The sequence below is a fragment of the Bos mutus genome, chromosome 1 (assembly GCF_027580195.1).
Source record: "Bos mutus isolate GX-2022 chromosome 1, NWIPB_WYAK_1.1, whole genome shotgun sequence".
Lineage (NCBI taxonomy): Eukaryota > Metazoa > Chordata > Mammalia > Artiodactyla > Bovidae > Bos > Bos mutus.
In genome coordinates this window covers 70,601,130-70,615,923 of record NC_091617.1, presented here as the reverse complement: position 1 = coordinate 70,615,923, position 14,794 = coordinate 70,601,130, and the positions used below count along the sequence as shown (strand labels likewise).

At 39.7% G+C, this 14,794-nt stretch overlaps 1 protein-coding gene across 8 annotated transcripts in view; it reads left to right on the top strand.

The window, feature by feature from the left end:
* The window catches only part of DLG1 (discs large MAGUK scaffold protein 1), a 277,900-nt gene extending 270,548 nt beyond the window's left edge, over window positions 1-7,352 (top strand). For all 8 annotated transcript variants that reach the window (XM_070371271.1, XM_070371280.1, XM_070371326.1 and 5 more), the window contains 2 exons: window positions 994-1,085; window positions 2,281-7,352. In XM_070371271.1, the coding sequence (XP_070227372.1) occupies window positions 994-1,085; window positions 2,281-2,387 (199 nt within the window). In that variant the 3' untranslated portion in view covers window positions 2,388-7,352. The remainder of the gene's footprint in view (window positions 1-993; window positions 1,086-2,280) is intronic.
* The last annotated feature ends 7,442 nt before the right edge of the window (window positions 7,353-14,794 follow it).

The following is a 14,794-nucleotide window of genomic DNA, read 5'->3' as shown; positions in this document are numbered from 1 at the left end:
TAAGGAAATGGCAACCCACTCCAGTGTTCTTGCCTGGAGAATCCCAGTGACGGGGGAGCCTGGTGGGCTGCCGTCTATGGGGTCGCAGAGTCGGACACGACTGAAGCGACTTAGCAGCAGCAGCAGCAGCTTTTGTTCTATCTTGTACAGAAAACAGTAATAGTATCATTGAATATGTTTTTTTCAGAACCATATAAATATGTCTGTAACATTAATACTTCCTTTTGAGACAAATATAAATTCAAAAGAGATTTTATTTAGAGAAACTGTTCTAACTAAAATTATTTTCCTTCACGCTAAGTGTATATTTAGATTCATAATTGTTGAGAGAAAAGAATTCACTGTAAAATAATGCCAACCTATATAATGCTATAATAAATTATTTTGTACTTAAAAAAAAAAATCACTGTGATGTCATACTGAAACAGTAGTTCCTTGATAGCATCAGATCATATTTTCTTGTTTCTTAAGTTTATGTTTTTTCAGTTTGTTTGAATCAAGTTCCAAACAAAGTCTATTCATGACAGTTTGTTAAGTCTTTTGATCTACAGATTCTCCCTCCCATCTTTTCATTTTTTCTGTTTCTTTGTTGAAGAAACCAACTCACTTACTCAGCAGTTTGACCCAGACTATTTTGCTGATTGCCTTCTCATGGTATTATTTAATGTGTTCATGTATCCCCTTTACTACCTTATAAATTGGTAAGTAGATCTGTAAGTCATATTTTAATATGAGATTTTCATCACAGTCAAAACTGACAAATTAATGTTTGGGTTTTTTTGGCTGTCCCGAACTAATGTAAGAAAGTGTTGAAACCCTTCTGTCATTCCAGATACAAAGCTACATGGTCAGTGACCGAATACAGTTTGCAATTACATTACATTTCTCAACAGGTCTCAGCTTTTCATGATTTTATATATGTCTTCTCTCCTTTGTCACCCTTTTTCAGAAGTATTACAATGTAATTATTAATTTCTAAATTTATTTGCCTAGGGAAATGAATAAGCGTCTGACAGAAGAACAAGCCAGAAAGACATTTGAGAGAGCCATGAAACTGGAACAAGAATTTACTGAACATTTCACAGGTTGGCATTATGTATAGATGTTTGTATGTTAGAATTTTGCTTTGGGGCCATAAGAATTGACTCATTGAAATAAATTTTGAACTATGTCCACAGTTACCAGTAGTAATAATAAGTGCTATCATTTTCAGAATAATTCATCTAATCTAGGTTGTAGTGATGAAGAATCTTGAAAACTAGTGTATCTTAGGTTGTTGATACGGAGAAGGCAATGGCACCCCACTCCAGTACTCTTGCCTGGAAAATCCCATGGATAGAGGAGCCTGATAGGCTGTAGTCCATGGGGTTGTGAAGAGTCGGGCACGACTGAGCGACTTCCCTTTCACTTTTCACTTTCATGCATTGGAGAAGGAAATGGCAACCCACTCCAGTATTCTTGCCTGGAGAATCCCAGGGACGGGGGAGCCTGGTGGGCTTCTGTCTATGGAGTCACACAGAGTCGGACGCGACTTAGCAGCAGCAGCAGCAGGTTGTTGATAAGGACAGCATGTATAGGAATAACTCATACTGACCAGAGGGAAATATTCAGAGTTGATTTCTTCTTACGATACTGATTTTTCTCTTATCCTGTATAAATTTTGATCCATTTTTAAGATATTTGTTTAGAAAGAGAAGAGTAGAGAGCAGTTGCCAAATTCAATTCCCAAATTTTATTCAAGTTATTCCTTAGGTATCTTTGGGTAGGTTTTTGTTGTTAATTATTTGCTTGAAATAATGATTAACTTATATTTTGTGTTCATATTATTAATAAGTACCATTAAGTATCATGGAATTTTAACCCAAGTATTTTTTTGTTAAGGATTTTTTAATAATTTCAGACTTAACAGAAAAATCACAAGAATAGTACCAGCACTTACATATACTCATATTCCACCACCGCTAACATTTTACCACATTTATACTTTTTTATGAAACATTTAAGAGTAAGTTGCAGATAGCTGTTCTTTTGCCTCTAATTACTTCAGTGTCTATTTCCCAATTGTACAAAGTAAAAATCACCAAGTCTTGCTTTTTGATAAACTTTTGAAATAAAATGTTTTCCATTTTACGAATAGGAAAATTAATAAAATGAGCTTTTTACTAGTTAAACAATACATAAATAGTATTTCTTCCTGAATAAGTGATTCTGGTTATTTTACAAATAATTGTAATGGTGAAGATAAGCAATTAATGGAGGTTTCTGATTCTATCATTACAGCTATTGTGCAGGGAGATACGCTGGAAGACATTTACAACCAAGTGAAGCAGATCATAGAAGAACAGTCTGGTCCTTACATTTGGGTTCCAGCAAAAGAAAAGTTATGAGGACTGATATTTCTCTATTTCTCTTTTCCACAGTCTCATTTTCTGCAACACTTCTTTGTCCTTTCCTTCTTGAGTCTGTCTTCATTACTTCTTTCTTGTTGAATCATATCCCACTCATCATGGTCTGCAGTTGCACTTATTTTTGATGTCTTAGTGTCTCCCTCAAGTTGTACTGTCGGTATTATTTCATGTCACTGTTGGTTTGTGGCCATTTTTCACAGCTGAAGATGGAATGGCCTGACCAGCTATTAATAGGATTTCAGGAGACGGGGTAATTGTGGTAAAATTCCTTAATGTTTAAGGGAAAGTAACTTTAAGAGATTTTCAGAAAAGCTTTATATACATTCTTTCCAAATTTCAATATAAATGAAAGAAAAGTGGTTTTAATCAATGATTTAGTGAATTTTGAGCAACAATGCACGCTTAACTTTAATAGCATGGTTTGGCCAATATGTTAACTCTCAAGTCCTTTTCTCAATTGACTCTGTTATCAAAGCAAATATTTCATACAGATAAATAACAAAAATATATGTCTCTTAATTTCAAAATTAATATGAGTTAACTAATAATTTCACAAGGAATATTCATTTTTCATAAGCGTTCTTCTTAAAGTCTTTTATTATTTGAAGTTTGTTTTTTTTCCTCCCAGTAGATTTGCTAGGAATAACAGTGTTTAAATGTTTTTAATCTACTTGTGCAACACTATTTATAGTGTCCTACAAAAGTTGTTCATACATAATGATCATCACATTTTCTGAATTGAGGCCATGTTTAGGTGCTTGGGGAGCTCACCTTTTACACATAAGGTTGAGAAGATTTCATGGACATAAATACAAAACAGACATTACAGTGGTGATGTAGTATTCATTATGGCAGTGGGAAAGAAGTCCAGTAAGTAGTCTAAAACTTTAAATGCATTCTTAGAGGTCAGATTTTAATGAATATTTTACCCACAATAACTGACTATTTTGTTATAATAAAATATATATATATAAATATATATAAAACTTTCTTTAAACTCTGTAACTATGGGAATTATTTTCTTTACATAGTTGCACACACACACAAACATATATATGTATATTTAAAATATATTTTTTCTTTAGCCACCTACTCTTTTTGTTTGGTTTTTAAATTAAATATTAATTGATTAGACTTTATCTTCCTTAATCATGTGAAGTGAAAATGAGAGTATGGTGGTATGGAAAGAAACCTTTAGGGAAATTAGGTTATAAGTAAAAACATGGGCATGTTCTCCTCTTTTCTATAAAAGTTTTCCGATGGTTCCTGGTTGGTTTTTTGTGGGGGGTGTTTTTTCAGGGGGGTGATTTTTCGTTGTTACTGTTGTTCTGTCATTGGTTTTGGATTTGGTCTCCACCTCTTTCCAGTTCTTCTTTATTCATAGGCAAAAGCCTCATGTGTATGAGTGTTTTCCCCTCAGACTGCACACCTTTCATCTCTTGTAGCTGCTCTGCCGTAGAGTTGCACAGATCTTCATGGTGAGCAATTAAGAAATTTTAGTGAAAAGTAGGTAACAATTTCAGAAATCAGTTTCTCTGGTCTTTTGTAATACTGTTTGGCTTCCCATGGCTTTTTTTGGAGTTGTTTATTGAATATGTGTTTTTGACAGCCTCCTCATTACAGTTTCTTAAATGCATACTGGTTTGTAAAGAATTATTGACGTTATCCATTCCATTTATGAGAAAGAGGAGAACAGCTAATAAACTTTATTGTAAAATCTGTATGTTAAATGTGTCTTGTATTACAAAAGAAAAAATTATTTTACAAGCTAGCATTTTGGGGACAATTTGGGGCATCACATAATTTGTAAACAGAATTCAAGGATTGTTAGGTAGATTTTGGAATTGAATATGTTAACACATTGAAATATATACCATAGGTGTTACATGCTGAATATAGTAAGTTGTTACCAAACATAAATATATTCGAAGACTGTTGTTGTCATTTGATCTCCAGAGCCTCAGAAATCATCTTATAGCAGGACCCAGCCTAGGCCATTTTGCAGCATTTACTGGTTGAATGTAAACTAACAGGAGGTTATAAAATGATGCCATTTATGTGTTAAATGTATTGCTTTCTGAATGTCCTCATTAAGTGATTTTTTTGGGGGGAAGAGGATACTAACTTGTGTGCACCTTTCTAGATTGTATAGAATTATTAATAAAAGTACCAGTTGCTTAGTACTGCTGTGCAACAGCCACTTTAGTATAGTATCATTTAATTTTTTAAAAGAAGATACAAGTTACTGGCTCCACTCTAAGGCTTAAGCAGAATCACTTTGCCAAGCTTACTTAGCTAGTAAATGGCAGTGCTGGGTATCCGTATCAAAGTTTCTCTGCTGCGGGTTTTTTCCTGATAAACTAGGCTGCCTCATTTTTCAGCCCCTACTGTGTAAGGCACTATAACTTAAATTATGTGATATTATTGTCTCTTTAAAGATAAAGATAGAGTTAGATGAAGGTCCTTGCCCAGAGTCGCACAGTAAGGACAGACACACAGAATACGGCATTCCCATCACAGCTGAAAGGACTGTTTCTGGCAAACAAGTAAGCCTAGCACTGTCAAATTGGCAAAGAACCTCTTTAGGATTAAAAATGGAACACTATTCATTAGGGGGAAAGTCCACTATTTGAACACACAGGGAATACTACTATTTTGAAAGTCTTATGAAATATTCCATATTTATATTATGTTCCTTATGCTGTTCTCAGTTGCTCAGTCATGTCTGACTCTTTGCGACCCCAGCAACTGTAACCCACCAGGCTCCTCTGTCCATGGGATTTCCCAGGCAAGAATACTGGAGCGGGTTGCCATTTCCTATTCCAGGGGATCTTCCCGACCCCGGGATCGAATTCAAGTCTCTTGTGTCTCCTCCATTGGCAGGCAGATTCTTTACCACTACACCACTTTGGTAGCCCAGTATGCACCTTAATACCATTAATTTGGCAAAAATAAAAGTACCTCTTAAATATGACTACATGTCTCTGGTTGCTTTGCTATTCGATATCTCTGCAGGGCTCTTCAAAAAATGATGGAGTGAGCTTCAGGCAGAAAGCACTGGTCAGCACACACCTGCTGAACCACTGCAGTCTTAAACTCCAAACACGGCAATTTGGGGACTTTACTGGTGTGGAAATTTTGTTTTCCAAAGTACTAAACAGTTACATTCTGAGATTCTGCCTTGAATACTCTTGATTTACAGGTAGTGAAACAGAAGCCAGAGATCCCTGTGTCTTAATCAAAGTTGTGCTGCAGCCAGGGACGGAGCCAGGATTAGAGCCTGCAGCTCTTGGCTCCTGGAACAGTTGTTTTTCTCCCATTCCAGGTCCTTTTCTTCCCCTTGTTGAGAACTTAATTAAGTGGGCTATTCAGTCCCTCAAATTTTGAATTACTGATTAAAAGAAAGTATCTGTGAGCTTGAGATTTTATTGAGGTGTATGAATTTAAAAGATATCAGAACACAAATGTCACTTTTCTGACCCAAGTTTAGATAGTTTAGTCCAATATTGAAGACTCTGTTTATCTCACTCCAGAATTGCACAGGATAGCTATCATTGGCTTTGGCAGCAGAAGACTATAATGTGAAGAATGTGGGCTATGGAATCACAGCTTGACTTGAACGACAGCTTTGCCACTTACTGGTTATATAACATTAGTTGGGCAAGTCATCTCATCCCTCTTTGTGTTTACTTATCTGTAAAATGGAGATACTTTGAGAATCAGTAAGATTACAAATAAAGGGGGCCCTTTAAAATCAATTCCCTTTTCCTTGGAATTAGAAGCCTGGATTTGTTCCAATTCCCTTTGTATAAAGATTAACTTGAGCCCTCATTTTGCTATATTTTAAGTGAGATTTGATTGACTTCTTTGCAGGGTTGTTAATAAGGGTTAAATAAAGCAGTGTGTAAAAAGCACTTATTACAGCATCTGATACTTGACTCTCAATGTCTGTTCTTTCCCTTGCTCTGGAGTGTGTTTATGGTGCAGAAGACTGAGAAAGAAGAACATGGTCCCCCATTCTACATCCCTATAAATTCTGACAGACTTTTAGTTACAAAATTATTTTCATTTTAGTCAGTCTCTGTGACAGACTTTATTTTCTTGGGCTCCAAAATCACTGCAGATTGGTGACTGCAGCCATGAAATTAAAAGATGCTTGCACCTTGGAAGAAAAGCTGTGACCAACCTAGATGGCATATTAAAAAACAGACATTATTTTGCCAAAAAAGGTCTGTCTAATCAAAGCTATAGTTTTCCCAGTAGTCACATATGGATGTGAGAGTCAGACCATAAAGAAGACTGAGTGCCAAAGAATTGATACTTTTGAACTGTGGTGTTGGAGAAGACTCTTGAGAGCCCTTTGGACTGCAAGGAGATCAAACCAGTCAATCCTAAAGGAAATCAGTCCTGAATATTCATTGGAAGGACTGATGCTAAAGTTGAAACTCCAATACTTTGGCCACCTGATGCGAAGAGCCGACTCATTAGAAAAGACCCTGATGCTGGGAAAGATTGAGGGCAGGAGGAGAAGGGGATGACAGAGGATGAGATGGTTGGATGGCATCACCAACTCAATGGACATGAGTTTGAGTAAGCTCTGGGAGATGGTGAAGGACAGGGACGCCTGTTTTGCTGCAGTCCATGGGGTCGCAAAGAGACTCAACCAAGCAACTGAATAACAACATAATCATGTTTACTCATCTTCTAAGGATTCCCACCTTTTTGTCAGAGATGCTGTGACTGTGACCTATGGTAACTCAAACATGGAACTGGAAGGCATCAAGATTTCGTAACCTATTCTCAGACGTCTCTGCAGTGTTAGACCCTACAGTTATAGCAAAATACGTAAAAAATATTAATTTTTGAGATACATGTCTGGAAAGCCTTAAATTGCCCTGATAAGGTACATTTTCTTTCAATTTAAGAATAAAACAATGACTACTACTCATTGACTAGTTTCTCATTCACCTCCTACTACTACCAGCTCTTTCTGCATTCCACCCTCAAATACAGTTACCTGAGAACTGGCAAAACAAACCTTGGTCTGCCAGACAGCACTGTGAACAGAATTGGTTGTCAAGACTTTTAGGAACAAGTACCAAAACCTTACCAGGGAGAATTTCACACTAGAGTTTTTCTGGTGGCTTCTGTTACCTAAAGTGGTAGTATATAGATAATGGGAAGAATTAGGGGAAGGAGACCAGGGGACAGTGAAGGTTGGAATTCTGTCTCACCATCTCTTGTTTACTTTTTATTGAATTATAATATATAGAAACATATGCCTCATTGAATTATTACAAACCAACATCTCCCATGTAACCAGCTTGAAGATCAGAGAACATGACCAGCACCCCAGGCACTGCCACCCCCTCAGCTCACTCCCAGTCACTACTTCTTACTGCAAAGAAGCCACTATCCTAACTTTCTTATTGTATTTATCTTTCAGTTATGCACAGTAGAATGGTGTACATTCTGTGAGTGTTGATATGTGCATAGAGTCATGTAACCACTCTGACAGAAATACAGAACACTTCCATTATCCCCAAAATCCCTCATTCTTGCTCCTATGTAGTCAATACTTCCTCCAGACCCAACTTCTGATAACCACCAATCTTTTCTTAGTAACTGTCTAGTTTTACCTTCCTCAGAATGTCATATAAATGGAATCGTATCACATATGTAGCATTTAGGGTGTGGCTTCATTCACTTAAATCAAAATACATCCAAGGTTCATCCCTGTTGCAGCAGGTATCAAGTTTGCTAATTTTCATTACTGAATCGTAGTCCATTTATGAATGTACTACAGTTCGTTTTTCCAGTCACTGAAGAGATCTGGGATTGTTTCCAGTTTTCCCGGCTATGCTTTTGTACTTCATTACAGCCATAAGCCTGCAGGAACTAGGAGCAAAGCCGGAAATGGGTCTGATCTGACAGACATGGCAGGCCCTCCCCAGGCCCACCTTTATCTCTACTGTGAGCATCACACATTTTGGCAGTTGCACAGGAGCCTGTCATCCTAAAACAAACTTTAAATGCAGAGTAATAGATCCCAAGAGCCTGTTTACAGAACAGAATTGTGCCTAAAGTAGGAGACTGCTAGAATAAGCAATTTAGGACTTGTAGAATTTCAGGTTCCCAGGAATAACACTCAGATGATCCAGTAGCTAGATGTGCCAGTTACTGGTGCCAGATTCTCAGTTAGTTTCCTAAGGAAACTATAGTTTATTTAGGACAGTAGTAAATAAGAGAGTCATATGAGCAACAAATGAAAACTATTTGTCAGACATGAAATTGATAGCCTTATAATTTAGAAAACAGTCTGTGAAGAGACAGCCCTACCTAACCTTTTAAGAAAATCTAGTTTGTTGAACACCCACAGACTGTTTTTTCTTTTTAATTATTAACTATCAATTTTATTTAGACGTAACCTCTCTCAATCTTAAATACTACTAATATTATGTGATGAACAGAAATCTAATTTTAGTGCTACGTACTCAAGGAATCTGAACCAGAGTTGGCGGCCTGGTTGATTGGTTTGACTCTCAACCATTTTGCATATAGATGGAACACTCATCTTGTGGCCTTTTCTATTATCACAACATGACTTGATTTCTCATGTGTTTTCAAAAAAAAAAAAAGGTCATGCCTTTAAACTGGTTATAGACTAAAGCTTAGGAACTACCTGGTCTTCACTCAAAGTATTTGAGTACATAACCACCCCTACTTCTGCTACTCAGATGTTAATGACAAATTTCATTTGGACAGTTTTTAACTACAGTAGAATAATCTTTTTTAACTATACAGAAGTCAGTGCACAAAGCAATTAGCATGTGAAACAAGGTACAGTGAATTTTCTGGTGGAAGTAAAGACTAGAACAAGTGATGTAATCTTTCTTTAGGATGTCTAAAATTAGGTTCATTTACCTCACAGATGGGAGGGCTAAAAACAAGAGGAAGGTCCATATGTTCCACACTATAAATCTCTACCAAAAGGTTTTCTAAATCTTGTGAGAGTCATTTAATCAAAAATATCTACTTCCCTAGTGGTATTTAAGACTAAAGATACCTTTCGATGATAGATCCATTTCTTTCTCTAAAAGTTCAGTGCTTGGTTCAGATTTAGTTTATCTGACTTTCCTGACTGCTTCCTTACGAGGAAAAAAGCTATACTAACCTTTTAACTATTTTTCTACCTTTGGCTAATCATAGCTGAACTTAATGGAATATTCTCTCCATCACATTCTCTTCCTCAAATATCTAGTCACTAGATACTGTTGATTCTTCCTAAGCATATTTTCCTTGCTGTCATTTCCACTGTTATCACTCTAATCCAGGACCTTAACCCAGTCTCACCCCCAGGCCTGGATTATTGCAGTAGCCCCTTAAATCCTTGCCCAACTTCTGATCCCTGCCTTGCTAATCCACCAGATGCCTTTTCTTAAAATGCAACTTGGATCGTGCATCTCTTCAATGACCTTCATGGGGACTAAACACACACGAATCCATGTACCTGTATAGTTCCTGGAACGTAATTTGTGGCCGATAAATCATCTACCTCCCCAGTCACCCTTAGTCACACAGCCTCTGCAGTGCTTGTCTTGAGACGTGATCATGCAGATTCCTACTATGCTAATTGCTGAATCCTCCCTACCCAGGTCCCCTGACCAAGGCTCCACCTTTCTTCAAGGACCCCCTGAGTCCCTCCTGCAGAAGCCTTCCCAGTTACAGTCCTCGATGCCCGAAATCCTGCAGTACTTACTGGGTGTCCACTTAATACTGAGCACGTGCTCTCTGGGCTGCCTTTGCAGATGAGCTGGGTTCACCTTGTATTCCTCTGTCCCCCTAAGTGTCTGGGGCAGGTGGTCAGGGCACACAGCTCCTCTACTTGTCCAGAGACTGCAGGCCTCTCAACAGCATGGTCATCTTCACTGCTATGGTTTTTAATGGGCTAAAAATAGCCTTGTATAAAGTGTTGGCTGTGTTTTCATTTGCAAATTGATAAGAGTTGGGAACATAGAGAATAAATGAGAGTGGATAAAAAGGTCTGACAATAAATCTCTAAATTAGCTAAATTTTTGTGTTTAATTATAGCGCTTTCCTTTTCTGTTCCTGGAATAACAATCTCCCTTCCTGAACATGCTGTGTGACTTTTCTCTTTTTGTATCAATTTTGTCTTCCTGTGCATACGTTTTCATAATAAGTCATCTGAAATATCGTTAAGTAGCTGGATATGAATTTTTCTGAAAGTCTTATTGACAGAGCCAAATACAATATTGTTGGATTTTATTTCTTTGCTCTTTAGCTTCCTTTTATACTGGTTTCCATTCAGATTAAATCTATTCAACGAAATAGAGATTTATTAATAGTTTTTAAAGCTGTATCTCCAGAATTAATCTTGGAGCATTTTAATCTTCTAAATTTTAAAGTCTGGACTGCAAGGAGAATTTTCAAGGGGAAACAAACTTTTGTGGTTTGATAATTAAACTGAGCTCCAGGATGAGAGACTTACCCTTCAATGCAGGTCTGACTCAGGTGGTCTCCTACCCCTAATTTTACCCATCTCCAAGGAAGAAGAATTTCTCTTTTCAAGATCACTCTGCTTGTCTTCCTAATCTTATTCCTTCCATCTTCTTCCATCATCCTCTTTTTCTGTATCATTATTTTCCTTCCTGCATGGGCTACTTGTGCTCTGACTATATGATCAACTCTCTCCTATCCTATGAAACTTTCCCTTGACCCTGAATCTCCTGAAAACAACCTCTCTTCTCTTCCTTTCTTAGCCAAATATCTTGAGACACACTGTCCACTTTTCACTTAAATAATGTTTATTGAATGCCTGCTTATCCCAGGCACGGTGCTGGACATTGGGAATGGTGGCAGACAAGGTAACACTCAGGCCCTTGTGGAGTTCAGCCTCCTGGTCAAGCCTTAGCCCTTGCCATGCCATTGAAATGGCTTAGACAAAACTTCTGGGGATCTACTCCCAGTTTTTGTGGCTCTTCTCAGCCTCCTCCCTCCAACAGTAAAAGAGACCTTAACAATGGTAGTAATATCCTCAAACCTAATAGCTCACACTTAGAAATCATCCTCCCATTCAAGGCCCTGTGATGAGAGAATCTGCCTTTGAAAAGGTTACACATAAGGTATCATGTAGCCCAAATACAGTCAGTTCAGTTGCTCAAGTTGTGTCCAACTCTTTGTGACCCTATGGACTGCAGAATGCCAGCCTTCCCTGTCCATTACCAACTCCAGGAGCTTGCTCAAATTCATGTCCATCAAGTCGGTGATGCAATCCAACTATCTCATCCTCTGTCATCCCCTTCTCCTCCCGCCTTCAGTCTTGCCCAGCATCAGGGTCTTTTCTAATGAGTTGGCTCTTCACATCAGGTGGCCAAAGTATTGGAGTTTCAGCTTCAGCATCAGTCCTTCCAATGAATATTCAGGACTGATTTCCTTTAGGATGGACTGGTTGGATCTCCTTGCAGTCCAAGGGACTCTCAAAAGTCTTCTCCAACACCACAGTTCAAAAGCATCAATTCTTCAGCGCTCAGCTTTCTTTATAGTCCAACTCTCACATCCATACGTGACTACTGGAGAAACCATAGCTTTGACTAGATGGACCTTAATATGCTGCCTAGGTTGGTCATAGCTTTTCTTCCAAGAGGCTGCTTCTAAGTCCAGTTTCATAGGGTAAATACTTTTAGAGAAGCAAAAGCTTTTATTCACAAAATTTGCTTAATATGCCTACCATTGATCTCAATGTACAAATCCAGATGTGTTAAACAGCAACTCTTAGGGAGTGATATAAGAAATAAGAATATCCTTTGATGACACATTTACCTCTGTAAGTGTTCACCATGCCTGATTTCTCTGTGCATAGTACCCCTTTCAACTATCCAGAATAAAGTGGACTTTTTCCTAGTCATAGACATGAAAACTCTTAGAAAAATACAAATTATGGTTTGTTGAAAAAAATTTTAATTTTCCTAATACTCTGGGTAAAAGAATTGTTCACGTTTTGCTGTCTCATTAACCCCCATCTGCCCATACAGGTTCTCTGCTCCCTGTCAAAGGCCCTCTCTTCTGAGTCCCCAGAGTCTACCTTTGGTGTGTTCCAACCAGCAGCATTGGCTCCTTACAAGCAAGCTCCTGAATCCTTGGAGAACCAGAGCTGTGTCTCTGGTAGAAAAGGGCTCTCTGTATCTCATGTTATGAAATAAGGTCAGGAAGCCCCAAAGCACTGTTGCTTTGGCCCCAACATCTTACATAAGTGTTTGTAAAGCCAGTTCTTATTGTTTTTATCCTCTCCCTCTAACCCCAGTGTAAGTCCAGAGTGGGAACCAGCTATGCCCAGTGCCTCTGCTCCTCCATAAGGCTATTCCTGGGTTACATTACTCTCATCGCATCCCACCCATTCCTCTGATTCACTCAGATATGTCTGCACCCCAGAAATAGCATCCAGGTTCAAGCCCTGGCAGAGTTCCCCATTACACAGCAGCATCAATGCTAAGCAATGTCCATGCTAAGGTCAGGCAAATGGGCCTGAGGTAGAAGGCCCAGGAGCCCACCAACAGCTAGTTCCCTGATGCACCACATTTGAGGAATGACTCCTAAGAGACAGGAAAAGAACCCATTATGAAAGAGCTCACCCAAGGTCTTAGCTTATAGATGTTTGACACCTTATCAGTGTCACTTGGAGTTTTACTAAAGGAATAATGTAATGAACACAAATCCTGTCAGGAACTTCTGGTTGCTCCTGGAGTGTGATAAAGTGAGCCTTTTCATCCTCACGGAGTGAGGCTTGCTAAGAACACCTATTCCCTCTCCTAGGACAAGCTATAGCCCCCCTTCCAGGGTTACCTGCCATCTCTGTGTGAATTAGAGGTACCCATCCTCCTGATGGATCCAGCTGGGGATGAAGAAGCAGCTCCCACCAAACGTTCTCCCCTCAGATTCTCCAGAGCAGACAGCTCTGGAGATGTCAGGATGTCAGGGTCATCATGACCTGCCTTTTACAGGGGAAGCAAGCCCAGAGAGAATGAACTTGCCGAGATCACACAGTGAGTCAGTGATAACAAGAGAGAAGGTCTCCTGAAGCCCAGCCCATGTGATTTCCACTGATTATCTCAGGGTGTGATAAGTAACAGCTTCATGATCCAATCAGAAAAGCCAAGGCTCCCTTCCCCAGGGAGCAGAGCAAACTTGGGGACTGACAAGGTTCCTTCTCTCTCACAGAGTATTCTTGTCCTCTACCCAAGACAGGGAGGGTCTCATTCCTGGGTACTCATGGCTGGGGGGGCGGGGGGGGGGGGTGATGACCAATGATGAGGCTATAAATGGAGGTAGATCACTGAGTAACCATTTCTGTTAGATCACTGAGTAACCATTTTTCCGTTCCTCATGCCGTCAGTATACATGGAGAACTACAATTCCAGTCTACTGAGAGCAGTGCTTCTTAAACCCTGCTGTGCACCAGAATCTAAAACATAGATTGTTGATTGTCTACCCCTAGAGTTTTTGATTCAGTGAGTTGGATGTGGGCCTGAGAATCTGCATAGCTAACAGGTTCCCAAGTGATGCTGCTGCTGTTGATTTGGGGATCACACTTTGAGAACCACTGGCCTAGACAGACAGACAACCCACTCTTTTGTCCCTCACCTTCTTCACTCTCTTCCTCCTCTCATCCCCGTCTTTGTCTTTTCTGCTTCCTCTTCTTCCCCGTCTTTACTCTCCTTCCCATCCACCAAAGCATGATGGAATGGGCCAGGCTCTGCCGGAGACCTGGGCTCCAGTTCCAGCACTGTCACTGTCTGAATGTGTGACCCAGGGCAAGTCACTTACCTGCTCCAGATCCAAGAAGAGGCAGGGAGATCCCCCCACCGCCAGTTTCTCCCCAGCCAGGACCGCGTCAACTTGAGGTCATGTCTGTAGCCCCACATTCTCTGTACAAACCTGTGTTTGAAGAGATGCTGGTGAATGAATTCCATTGCTTTTGAGCTTCCTGCCTTCCAGCTCATGCCCTAGGATTCTGACCTCTTCATCTTTCCAAACCTGAACTTTCCCCTTTCCAGTGGAATAAGCTATTGGGGATCTTTCTAGGACAAGAGAGGGATGTTCTGGAATAAGGGGCAGACTGTTAAAGGGAGAGAGCCCAGAAACACCGGTCAGCTCGGGGAATCAAGCCCTAGACAGCAGTTACCTGACTCTCAGAAACAGCTATGTGTGCTTGTCCAGGCCTAGGAGCACGGGGATCAAGAGACTTGAGAGACGACTCCACCACCCACTGCGCACCTGCAGAGGCTCCAGCAGGGGGCACCAGAGGGAAGGGCAGGGCCACCCAGGTCAGCCCAGGTGTCCAGTCGAGGGTGGGCGGGTGCACGCTAGAG